The following is an 11,930-nucleotide window of genomic DNA, read 5'->3' on the forward strand; positions in this document are numbered from 1 at the left end:
TGGCTTAACGGTGCACATCAACCAGAGCTGTTGCACCCATATTTTAGTTATAGATATTTTTGTATTTTCGAAACTAAGGAATCTATCGATATAATTTTTTATTCATCCCCTTAAGCCTTGTCTACAATAGGAAACTCACATTATCGCAGATGCAAGCGCAAGTTTTAAACTCATGCAAATCAATAGACAAATCCAGCGAAAGCTCAACGGTGCTTTTTGATGGTGAGAGATTTGACAGCTCCCATACTAAATGTCTCGATTTTCATACTTTTTGTTAATTTTCTTTTAAAATAAAATACTTAACATATGAAAACTATATATTTTTGGTGCGAGCGAGTTGTGGCGCTTTAACCACGGCAAATAGTGTCCAGGGCATTCGTGGAAATACAATGTCCCATCCCAGAGGGTCCCGGAGTACCAAACCTTCTTAGCATGGTGCTCCCAACGAATACAACCAAAATCTCGGAGCGTATGGTGGTGTGTCCCCACGCTTCTTCCTCCCCTGTCGATTAAGAATTGTGTTGTTGTTCGAACACTCAGTGCTCAAACTCAACCCAATTACGAGTCATCTCTGCGATACGGCTTTACGCAGTAGGCCTGGCCGCTTTAACGCTTGTGATGTTTCAACGCATTTCAATGCAATGGCGCACTACAAATGTTAATAAATGACAAGAAGAGTGCTAGGCGTCATCTAACCTAAGGCACTCTCCAGGATCCCTTCGAAAGATTGGCTGCGCACGGGTCTGATTAGATTAGATTAGATTAGAAAACTATATATTTTTGGTGCCCAAAATTCCTGCTGAATCGAATGGTGTACTTATCTCAATTACTAATTTTTCGAACAGTTTTTATTTTAATAATATTCTAGACCAAGTTCTAGACACATTTTGTGCACCTAATCAATCAATACTTTTATCATAAATAATCATTTTATTGCTTAAAAATTGAGTTTTCCTGAGCTCCCATATTCAAATACATGGAAGCTGTCGTTTCTAACACCATTGGCCACCTAGCGACCATTTCAAACTGGATTCGTCTATCTGATCTACAACAAAATTTGTTTATTTTTTACAATCAGATTGTTGCAGGATTGGGTCCGTAGTTATTTTATTTAAATTTAAATCAAAATCCATTTCAAATCCTTTGCGGTCGTTCAAGGTTTTAATTTTAGGACCCAATTGATAGTAAGAATCGGCATTAAATGCAACCTTTCCAAATATACTTGCTTTCATCCTATGCTCAATCCTATAATTCTGGATTTCTAGTCCTAGGAAAACAATAAACTAGAGTACATATTTTTACTTTTGAAAATTTATTGAAATTGAACTCGCAGAATCTCAGAGAAAACCGTATACGCGTTACGCCTAAAAATGTCCACCACCAAGGAGCATGCATTCTACTGCCTTCTTCCTGCGGTGGGCACATACCGTGAGAATTCAGCAGCCATTCGGCTTAGCCCATGTTCAAGTTCAAGCCACAGACCAATTTGAAACGGGCCCGTGTTTTAATTTTATTACACTTTTCATTCTAGATACTTTTTGTCCGACTTCAAGAAGTTGGTTGAGGAGACAGTACATTTGTTCTGTAAAACTGTTGGTTTTACATGTGTACGCCCGGCGGCGAATACAATTTATGTCACTGAAAGGTGCTGGGAATGCTGGGTTGCTTAATATCTGCTGACAACGCCCTGCCGGAACCTGTTTGTGGTCAGATAAAGCAAGGGTGCGGGTGCGGGCGCGCTCACGTTCAAGGTCTCGAGCTTTTTTTTTGACAAGCTGTTTAATTACTCACCCAATATTGGCAGTGGCTGTTAGCAGATGAATGTGAAATTATTTTTCGAAGGACAGAAGCAATTTTGATTTAGAATTTGTTTTATTAGTAAATTGACTTCTAGCAACAGTTTGAACATATGCGATAAATTTTGCGCGTGAGATCGTAATTTATAAAAAGCGTTATCAAAGTCAGCAGTAGTAGTTATCCTGTAGAAAAAAGACAAACAATTTCTGAGTATTTGATGTGTGTGTGTTTTTGTGTGTGCTTTAGTCAAAGCTAGTAGTAATAGCTAGCAGTAGCAGAGCGTTTATCGTCTTAGTTCATTTTAGGCCTTGTGTTGCGTTGTACTCTAGGATCTATCACTACGGTCGCGATTGCGGGGACGAGGCGCATGTAGCCGTAGGTGAAAATCAGATAAACTAAAAACGTGTACAGATAGTAGACGATGACGCCGTAATACCGTGGGGTGTAGTAAATTGCTGCCCACTTAGCGCCCATCATGGTTAGCGCCAGCGGAACGCTTCGCTTCCAGTTTAGTCCGGCAGATCTGCAAATGGAGATGGATTAATGAGACTCACTAACTCTTTGGGTTGCGTGTGCGGCTCACTTGAGAACTGGACCCACAATGGCGAAGGCAAACAGGGCACCGGTCAGACGCACGATACTAAACACCAGTGTCGTGTTGGGGTCGAGGAAGAACGGATCATCGCACCACTTGAAGGCCATTTTCACCGGCCACTGGGGATCAACTCCGAATAACTTTTGGCCCCAGTAAATGCCCAGCAGCAGCAAACAGATCAAACAACAGTACGCCAAACGTCTCCTGCGCGTCAACTTGGTCAAATACTTCTCAAAGCTGAGCGACATGGTCACCTTCGTAAGCAGGACACCGGCCAGGATTCCGAAGATGCATTGGTGCAAAAAGTGACACCCAAAGTACATTCGCGAGATTGATATGAGCAGCAGCGAGAAATAGTAGCAAACGCGAAGGCTTATCACAACTGGCTTTCCATGGCGCAAAACCGCTGCCTCCTCGAGCACGGAAAATATTACGTACAAATAAGTTGTCGAGGTCATTAGATGACCGCTCGGATTCCCCGGACTTGGCTCGCAAGTTAGCTCGTTCTGGTACAATTTTGGACGGTTCAAGGTCGTAAATTCGCTGGTTTCGCGAACCCACCAAAAAGGTCGATCCTCGGCGAGTATCCTGCCAAAGAAACCCCCAAACCCCGATAATAAATTAATCACACCGTTCTCTTACGCAACAACGCGCACCACGCACCATTTCAGTATCGTATTAAAGTACTCGGTTAGCAGCACGCTCAACAGCAGTCTCGAGTACAACCGGGTATTGAAGGCAGCCACCACCGGAATCACCGTAAGAAACAACACCTTCGGATCGAACGCCTTCGTAACCAGCGCCAGGAAGTCCTCGTAGTTGGAGAAGCTGAAAGAAACCCATCAGCACCGGAAGAACAAAAACACACACTCAGAACTCCGCCACTTCCGGCAAATTTTCATCGTTTGGCAAGCGTTTCCTTACTTACACATCCTGCACGTAAAGAATCTGGTAAATTTCACTCTTGAGCAGCGAACTGTACAGTTTCATAACGAGGCCGCAATTTGGTAAACCACTGGATAATTGGCAGAGGGAAAAAAAGAATCTAAAACCGTGTCACTAGACTATACGAGCAGCAGACACTTCATGGCTTTTGCCCAATTGATTGGCCTGTATACCACCGCCGTGCACCTTCTCTCTGTATGGTCCGATTGGGCGTGAATTTTTCACTAGCGCAAATTCGTGAAGTTTTCCGGGGGTTTGGAGGAGGTCGGACAGGATGATGGAACGCGAGGTGCTGCAAATTATTGAGAATGTGTCAGGATCAGCTGATAGGATCTAAAAGGATACAGCCGAGGGGAAAAAAACTAGTAGTGTGGGGACACTTGCGAACCGTGTGTTGTGGGTAATAAAATTGACGGAAAATCGATACCCGCTGCTGCTGCTGCTGTTTTAGACACGAGGACTGGCGCACGCGCCTCGAAACACGTGGCTTTGAGTGGACTGTTGAAATTGGCGCACGATACGATACACGTCTGTCGTCTGGAGGTTTTTTTTAATTCGGGAAATTTAATTTTGGTTTGTCACGAAGCGATGGTGAGTGAAAACTAGATCGACTCAATTTGGCATTTTGATTTGAGAACGTAACAGCTGTTTCAACAAATTACGTCTTCAGCCAAAAAGATAGGCTTTGCCATACGGCGCCTAACTATTTAGCTTTCTATTTCTTCTATAACTTTTCAAAACGTTAGATCGACCCAACCTCTAGAGCCAGAGTTATTAATATGGAAATCAATTCATTTCCCGCAATCATGATTTTCCTATGTTTCGTTAAAAGTAATTTCTACATTTAAATTTTTGGACAAAGTTACAAAATTAAACCTTTTATTAACAGTAGTTATACTAGCCCAGTCACGACGTTCTAGTAGGATTCTAGCAGAGTTCTTACAGAGCTGGATACTCTTAAAGCATTCTAGCAGAAATGTTTCACCGTTCTAGCAGGATTCTGGCAGAACCAGCTCTGCTAGAATATTTCGTGACTGGGAAATCTTGTATTCAAAGAAAAAAACTTTTTATCTTTCTTTAAAAAAAAATATCTAAATCTCAATTATTCGCTCTACAACATTGCCTTGGCGTTCTCAATTGCGAGATTCCTACTCGAAACTAGGTGTCCGAAGGCTTGATTGTTGAGACAATGGAGCACCGGATTCGAGTAGTAGAAATGGTAGTTCTCCTATAAGGAATACATTGTAGAAAAGGGAGAAAAACTGCTCGAATGGAAGCGCTCCATTACAAACCTCTTTTTACACCTAAGCTTCCATCCACCCCGGGATTCGAACTGACGACCTTTAGATTGTTAGGCCAAATGCCTAAAAGCGACTCCACCGAGGTACACCCTGAACTGGACATCGGCATACGAGAGGATAAAGAGCACGATTCGGTAGTAAAATGGTACTGTGTGCGAACTGAGAGGATAAATCCCGAAACTACCGAGAGTACAGTCATCCCACATATTCGGAACGGTTTCCAGATCGGCCAATGTTCAAAAAATCATAGCAAATCGATCATTGAACTTAATGATTCGCTTTTACCTTCATTTGAAAGCATTTCTTGCGATCTTTCGAATGCTGTATCGAACATCTGCAAATTTTAACTTTTATATGAAGTTTTTGAAGAATTACTTTGACCCTTGAAATCCACAAATTCGGAACACTTTTTTCTTACGAATGTAAACAAACTTTGGATCTTTCCAGGAGTACATATTTATTACCAAATAATGACTTCACACACTGAAACCAATGCAACTCAAGCTTAGTCATGATTTATACATGGTTTGATAACTTTGTTTGTGAAAATATCAGTTAAATTCAGGTGTTCCACAATAGTGGGAGGCACAATAACATCCCACAATTATGAAACAGGCCATTTGGAGGTAGTGTTTTGCTGCTCTGGACAAAATAGTCTTGGAATGAAGTTTTTTGTTCAAAAGGTACTAATTTTACTAGTGAAATAGCAAGATAATGTCCAAATGAAGGTTCTAAAAATAGTAAGGTCGACAGAAAAGCTACTTTTGGCATGCTATTGACAAATTATCATAAAAGTGTTCCGAATTTGTGGGTGTTCCGAATATGTGGGATGACTGTACTTTCAAAAATCAAATCAAATTATTCGCTCTACAGCATTGCCTTGGCGTTCCCGATTACGGGATTCCTACTCGAAACTTGATGTCCGAAGGCTTGATTGTTGAGGCAATTGCAAACCTCTTTTTACACCTAAGCTTCCATCCACCCCGGGATTCGAACTGACGACCTTTGGATTGTGAGTCCAACTGCCTACCAGCGACTCCACCGAGGCAGGACCCAGGGAGACGACTCCTACACCTGGACTGAGCTATCGACCTAACCTCTAGGTTAGACCGGGGCCAACATTTACTTCCCCATCCGACGGAAGGCGTGATCAGACAAATCTCGTCTCAAAATTTGCCACCGGGACCTTCTGGGATCGAATCCAGGCCGACTGGGTGAGAGGCAATCACGCTTACCCCTACACCACGGTCCCGGCAGACTGTACTTTACATCTTCAAAAAAAAGTTCATCTATAAAAAAAGTATCGGTACAGAGACTTGAACCAAAGACCTTCGGCGTATTGAACCGTGTCTTTGCCGTATGGCCCACCATGTTGATGTTGTTGTTGATTTTATTGGGGGAACTTTAACCCTGTATGGGCCACCATGGTTCGGTGACTAAGTGGTGGTCATTTATCAATAGGATGAACTGTTCCAATGAACGAATGAACACGCGAGAGAACTATACTCTCGCAAAATAGCACTTTCCTCACGTTTCTTTTCGTGAGGACTATCCCCTCGTTTTTTTAACTTTGGGTGGACCCAGGGTGACAAACCCTACACCTGGACTGAGCTACCAAAGTGAATTTGACGTATACCCAAACAGACACGAGTTTGACGTATCCAAACGAGCATTTACGCCGTGATTTACGCCCAGCAAAACTTATCAGTGTTGCCAAGCTCAAAACATACGTTGCCAGATTGATTTAGCAAACTTAGACCAGTCTCCCTATTAAGGGTCTCTAGGTGAGAGGCAACCACGCTTACCCCTACACCACGGGTCCCGGTGAACTATCTATCCGGTTATCTTTGTTTTATTTTCAGTAAAAACTTCACAGAAATAGGAATTTTGGAATGTTGAAAATTTGGTTGGTTGAATATTACATATTTTTTTAGTAACGTTATCTAAAATGTGTAAAAATGAGAACTTGATGAAATATTACTAAAATTTATTGAATATTCACCATTTCCTGATGTAATATCACACATTTTTTAACACAAAATCTGATATAGGGGCAGGAGGGGCAGAGCGGCCTTAAGTAAAATGCGTTAAAACCATAGAAAAACATACAAATTTATGAATTCAGTGAAGTACCCAAGTAACCACATGCACTAAATTGAAGTATTAATTCAGTACTAAATCAGCACTGGAATGTTTTGAAGTAGTAAATAAGCTTTGCGAATGCTTCAAAGTACCAAAACTTTGCAGCATTACAAGTGGCATTAAATCAACATTTACGACCTTGAAAATGTGCTTCAAAGCATTTGATGTTTATCAACAAAGTAACCCATCGATACGGGAAACATTTCAACCAGGCACGCTCTTATTGACTTTAATCCTACTACCGTCATACCGTTCTAGTAAGCGTGCGGGCAAAGGCGCAGTTTCCCCAGTGTGCATCAGTTTCAATTTTGCGTGAACTGGGTTCAATTCCCGGTGATTGAAGTGTTTTTTTTTTGTTTTTTTTTTTGTGGAAAACTTCAGCCTGTAATTAAGTCAATTTTTTCAAAACATATTCCCATAGCACAAAGGACATTATCAAAAGTTCTCTGGTAAATTGAATGACTTTTCTCACAAGCAAAAAGCTGCTTTCTGGAAGTCTGATACACTTTGTGAAATTTTGCCAACCGTGGACCAAGCACTCCTCGGAAAAGCAGTTCCCGTTAGCCGTTAGCCAGTGCTTGTCCCTGTTAACCCGTAATTAATTGTACTGCACTTGACCGGATGGCCACAATTTGCATGAGTGATATTTGATAATTTCCGTCCAACGAAATGACAACGGAAACTCGAAACAGCAGAAAGAAAGTCTTAATTAATGATCGATGCATCAACCACATCGATTAAAACTTTCAAAACAAACACTCATTACAGAATACATCAGTTGGCTGGCGCACGTCGATAAAGCAGTTTGTTTTTGTTCAAGCTTTCGGCGAAGCATTAAATTGGCATCACTGTGCGCCACTTGAAATATTTCTCAAGGGAAAAGTGCTGATTAAATGTTTTGAAGCATTATTTGCTTCCCAAGTAGCACTCATAACTTGTCGTCTGTTGAATAATAGTTAGACAGCTGTTTTTGATAAACATACGGGAAAATTTTCCAACGTTAGTTAAATAACAGTTTGTTTCACTACTTGTATAACTGACTTTTGTAACTCTTGAGATTTGTGCCACACAGGTGTTAAAACACAGTCAACTTCACTCTTTTCCAACTTTAACACACAACATAGGGAATATGCACTCCATCCAATTTGCTAATTTTCACTATTTAAACAATTTATTTTGGAACAATTTTGATAGAAACTTGCTTGCTCACTTCCTTTTGAGCTATTTTTCACTTTATTTCACTTGAAAACACTTTTTATGAGCTGTAATTGAACGTCAAAGTGCTGTTATGCCAAGATGCTGTTCCCTCATCTGAAATGTTTTACTCGAAAACAGTTTGTTGAATAAAAACAATATTGCACTGTTTGTTTCACTGCTTATCTAACATTGTCATGTGATGGCATATTCTAACAAATGGGCGTGGCCAACCATTCTATAAATAACCTTAGGTTTTCTCGCTTTGTTACACAAATGTTATCGGAGAATAGATTATATAACTTATGCTCAACATACATATTCAACTTGACATTGCGTGATGTTAGGTGGTGTAAAATTGTACATGAAGAATTTTTAGTTTCAAAAATGTGTATGTATTGAAGATTGCAATAGTTTTGATTGTTGGCCGACTCATTTGTGAACATATCGCTGGTAAAAACTACAAAAATTATCAGCTTATAGAGTTTTTGATAGAGAAAACAACAAATTCAAACCATACCGATTTTCAATATTACTCCGTGGCACGGTAATCGAAATGACAGTTGAAACGGTTTGTTATAACAAAGTTATATAGTGGAGTTATAAAAACTGATTTGAAACAAACTTGTATAACTTCAATTCCAAAGACAGCCTTCGTTGGAGTTAAGTTCTTTAGCTAACAAAACAGGCAGCAGCCTTCTTATTGACGCTTGGGCCTTCTTATTTACTATGAAGCTCCGTGGAGAGATGTGGAAGTGCGCCTGGACCTGCCGTGGAGATAACAACAAATCGTCGAAGTCATCGGATCGAATCTTGGGACAGAGGAAGTTCATCAAAAAAGGAAAATCTAAAAGTTTGCCATGCAGGGAATTTCACACTAATCACGTGCGCGCCATGATTGTTTTTCTTTTTTTAAATTCAATTTCGAATTATTTTAAACGAATCTTGCAGAAACAAGCATACTTTTTATTAGCTTCGTCGTTGATTGAAGTTCTAATAAGAAATGTTTGTTTACATGTAAGTTAGTCGACGGTTAGATAGCTGTTTTCAATCTAACTTTCCTTTCCAGTGTGCGCTTTGATTTGACAGCACAGCCGTAAACCACGCCCACTTTTTTTCGTTGAATCTCTTGTTAGATGGCACAGTGTTGTCAAATATATTTGTACAACTTACTCTGATAACTTATATCTTTTTCTGGCAAGTTATACAACAAAAAAAGTGCGCTTTTTCCAGTTCACAGGAGTTGTAGAACAATTTGTGGTAACAAGGTGGATTGGTTATACAACCAGTTAGGAAATACGTTTATCTGACAAAGTGTGTTGCTTGGGTTGTATTAAATGCCAATATAATGCTGATTTAATGCTGCTATTTAGTGCCTCGCGGTTACTTGGGTTTCCAGCATTTTTTTTGTCAAGCGACTTATGGCTGGTTTATTTGACTGACTGCCCGATATGTCAGGCAACATACTTCGCAGGGCTGTGACAGCTACAGCTCGATCATTGTTTGCATCAGGACACTGTGACGAGGAGTTCGTCATTTTTGAGTTAAATTCTATTTTTTCCACTGGGCCTAGAAAGCCTTATACACTCAAACCCCGATGGTTTGACACCAACCGTTGTCAAACGAACGGGGTCAGTTTTTAGTTTGACACCCCTTTTACACGGAGTTCACACACACAACCAAACGTTGGTTTTGATAGTGTGCGTGAGCGCCGTGTAAAAAGTGACAGTTCGTCACTTTTTAGTTTGACTTTGACCAACCAACGGGGTACAAACTCAAAAAGTGTCAAACGAAAAAGTGACCAACCACCGGGGGTTGAGTGTATTACATAAAAAATGTGTGAAAATGTGAACCTGATGAATATTCATCAAAAACTGATGAAAATTCATCATTTTCTGGGGTAAAATCTATCATTTATTATGCCACAAAATCTGTCACCATAGAGTTATCTACGTGCGCATGTATTGCGTGTACGTACACGAAAAAAAAGAGGTTAAATTTTGTACCATCCAGCAAAACAAATGGCGTGCTAGTGTGCGTGAGAGCGGGCTTAGATAACTCTATCGAGAAATTAAATGTGAGAGTGTGTGCAACATGGAGTTAAACTTTCTGTGAAGTTGCTGTGAAGGTTACCATGGCACTTTGAAAAGTTTAACTCCATGTTGCACGCACACACTCTCACTTTTAATTTCTCGATTCCCTGATGAATAAAAGTCATTCAATTTACCAGAGAACTTTTGATAATGTCCTTTGTGCTATGGGAATATGTTTTGAAAAAATTGACTTAATTACAGGCTGAAGTTTTCTACAAAAAAAAACAAAAAAAAAAACACTTCAATCAGCGGGAATTCGAATGTTACACTGAAAACCCAACCATGGTAGTTGCTACCATATTGTAGGGTTAAATTGAGAACACGCACCGACGTATTTTTGCTAAAAACATTCCGTGCTTGAATTAACTGATTAACGCAGTCAGTTTTACTATGTCGAGAGCGGTATGGTAATTTCAACCCTCCAATATGGAAAGAATGATAATGAATTCGTAATTGCTACCATGCAATTTTGTGGAAGCATGGTACATTCTACCGTTTTTGCGTTTACTTTCACCAAAAAGCCACAGTTATTTTAATAAGCAGCATTTTTAGCAAATGTTCTTAAAACTACCATGGTCGGGCTTTCAGTGTACTGCTTGATCAAGGGAGCGTTCTTTTATTACGTAACGCGAAAAATCGGACTTTTAGACCCCCTCTCCCCCCCTTCGTAACAAAATTTCCATACAAATTTTAAAAATGTTGTATGGAGCGCGTAACACGGCCTCCGACCCCCCCCCTCCCCCCCTACTGCGTTACGTAATAAAAGAACGCTCCCCATGGCTTTGATATGTTCAACAAACTTGTAGAGCATCAAATTCCCAATGAGAATCTCTATGTTGTGAATATTTGGATGGAAGTGCGCACTTTGCAGACAAAACTTGGACAAAACCGTAAGATAATGAGGCTTTCCGTACATTTTTCCGTTTTTTTCCCCATACAAACTTCTCCTTTGCGTATCAATGGGTAAATGTAACTCAAGGAGCCACGTTTCGCGTACGCACACTAGAGCACCATTTGGTTTAGCTGCCTGACAAAATTTAACCTTACCTTATTTCCGTGTACGTACACGCAATACATACGCACGTAGATTACTCTATTGGCAAAACTATCGGACCCCCCCTCCCCTTTCTCACCAGACCAACAAAAATTTTGCGCAGCCCCAACTCGAGGGGAAGCATGAACTTTCGGGTCCCTTGAAATAACCCCGAGATTTCTTCTGATGTGAATTTTACGCCTCAATTTACAGTATGTAAAAAAAGTATTTACACCCCTTGGGCACTATGCACATTTTGTGATGAAACATGTAAAAAATTTAAAGTTTGACAGGAACCTAGTACTACGTTTTGTTCAGAAACTCATGCCAAACATTTTGCTACAAAAAGCTCATGAAAAGATGATTTCTATAAAAAAGTTATATAACAAATACTATTACGAAAATAAAAAAGGTGCAAAAAAAGTTTGTACACCTTTCGAAAAATTAACATAAATAATGTTATTTGTTGACAAATCACCATAAATCCAGTCTCCTAACTCCAAATACGCATCCTTGACTGATCAAAAGAAGAATTTGGATTGAATATAAAGTTTACTAACTACTTAGTATAAAAGTTTATATAACTCTGGAAATTCTATATAAAACTTATCTAAACCTAATTTTGCAAACTTTTAATTCAACTAAATGTCAATATATTACCATATAATTGCTAAATAAACATTTTGTAGTGGGTATAACACCGTTTTGGGGGTATTTGTATCGATAGAATAGATTTTTCGTTGAAATTTCGTACCAACCCGGAATTACGTCGTAGGAAAATCCGCCGGCATCCGAAACGGTCCACGATTCACAAGTCAACCTATGTGGAA

The 11,930-nt window shown here is 39.9% G+C and overlaps 1 protein-coding gene across 2 annotated transcripts; it reads right to left on the reverse strand.

Moving 5' to 3' along the window:
- Positions 1 to 1,853: 1,853 nt before the first annotated feature.
- Positions 1,854 to 3,760, reverse strand: LOC6050046 (glucose-6-phosphatase 2). Of its 2 annotated transcripts, none has more exons than XM_038258068.1 (4): positions 3,321 to 3,760; positions 3,056 to 3,220; positions 2,381 to 2,980; positions 1,854 to 2,320 (listed from the first exon to the last, which is right to left on the reverse strand). In XM_038258068.1, exons 1-4 carry the CDS (start codon positions 3,380 to 3,382, stop codon positions 2,089 to 2,091), a joined length of 1,059 nt encoding a protein of 352 aa, XP_038113996.1. In that variant the 5' UTR covers positions 3,383 to 3,760; the 3' UTR covers positions 1,854 to 2,088. The 2 variants fall into 2 exon arrangements, with proteins under 2 accessions (XP_038113996.1, XP_038113997.1); XM_038258069.1 differs by having other exon boundaries at positions 3,317 to 3,760.
- Between the last annotated feature and the right edge of the window lie 8,170 nt (positions 3,761 to 11,930).

This window comes from Culex quinquefasciatus, chromosome 2, assembly GCF_015732765.1.
Source record: "Culex quinquefasciatus strain JHB chromosome 2, VPISU_Cqui_1.0_pri_paternal, whole genome shotgun sequence".
NCBI classification, from domain to species: Eukaryota; Metazoa; Arthropoda; class Insecta; order Diptera; family Culicidae; genus Culex; species Culex quinquefasciatus.

Coding starts and splice junctions, on each gene's coding strand:
- LOC6050046 (XM_038258068.1), bottom strand. CDS start 3,382: ATGAAACTGTACAGTTCGCTGCTCAAGAGTGAAATTTACCAGATTCTT. Junction 2,981..3,055: donor TTTAATACGATACTGAAATG/GTGCGTGGTGCG, acceptor TTTCTTTGGCAG/GATACTCGCCGAGGATCGAC. Junction 2,321..2,380: donor ATTGTGGGTCCAGTTCTCAA/GTGAGCCGCACA, acceptor CTCCATTTGCAG/ATCTGCCGGACTAAACTGGA.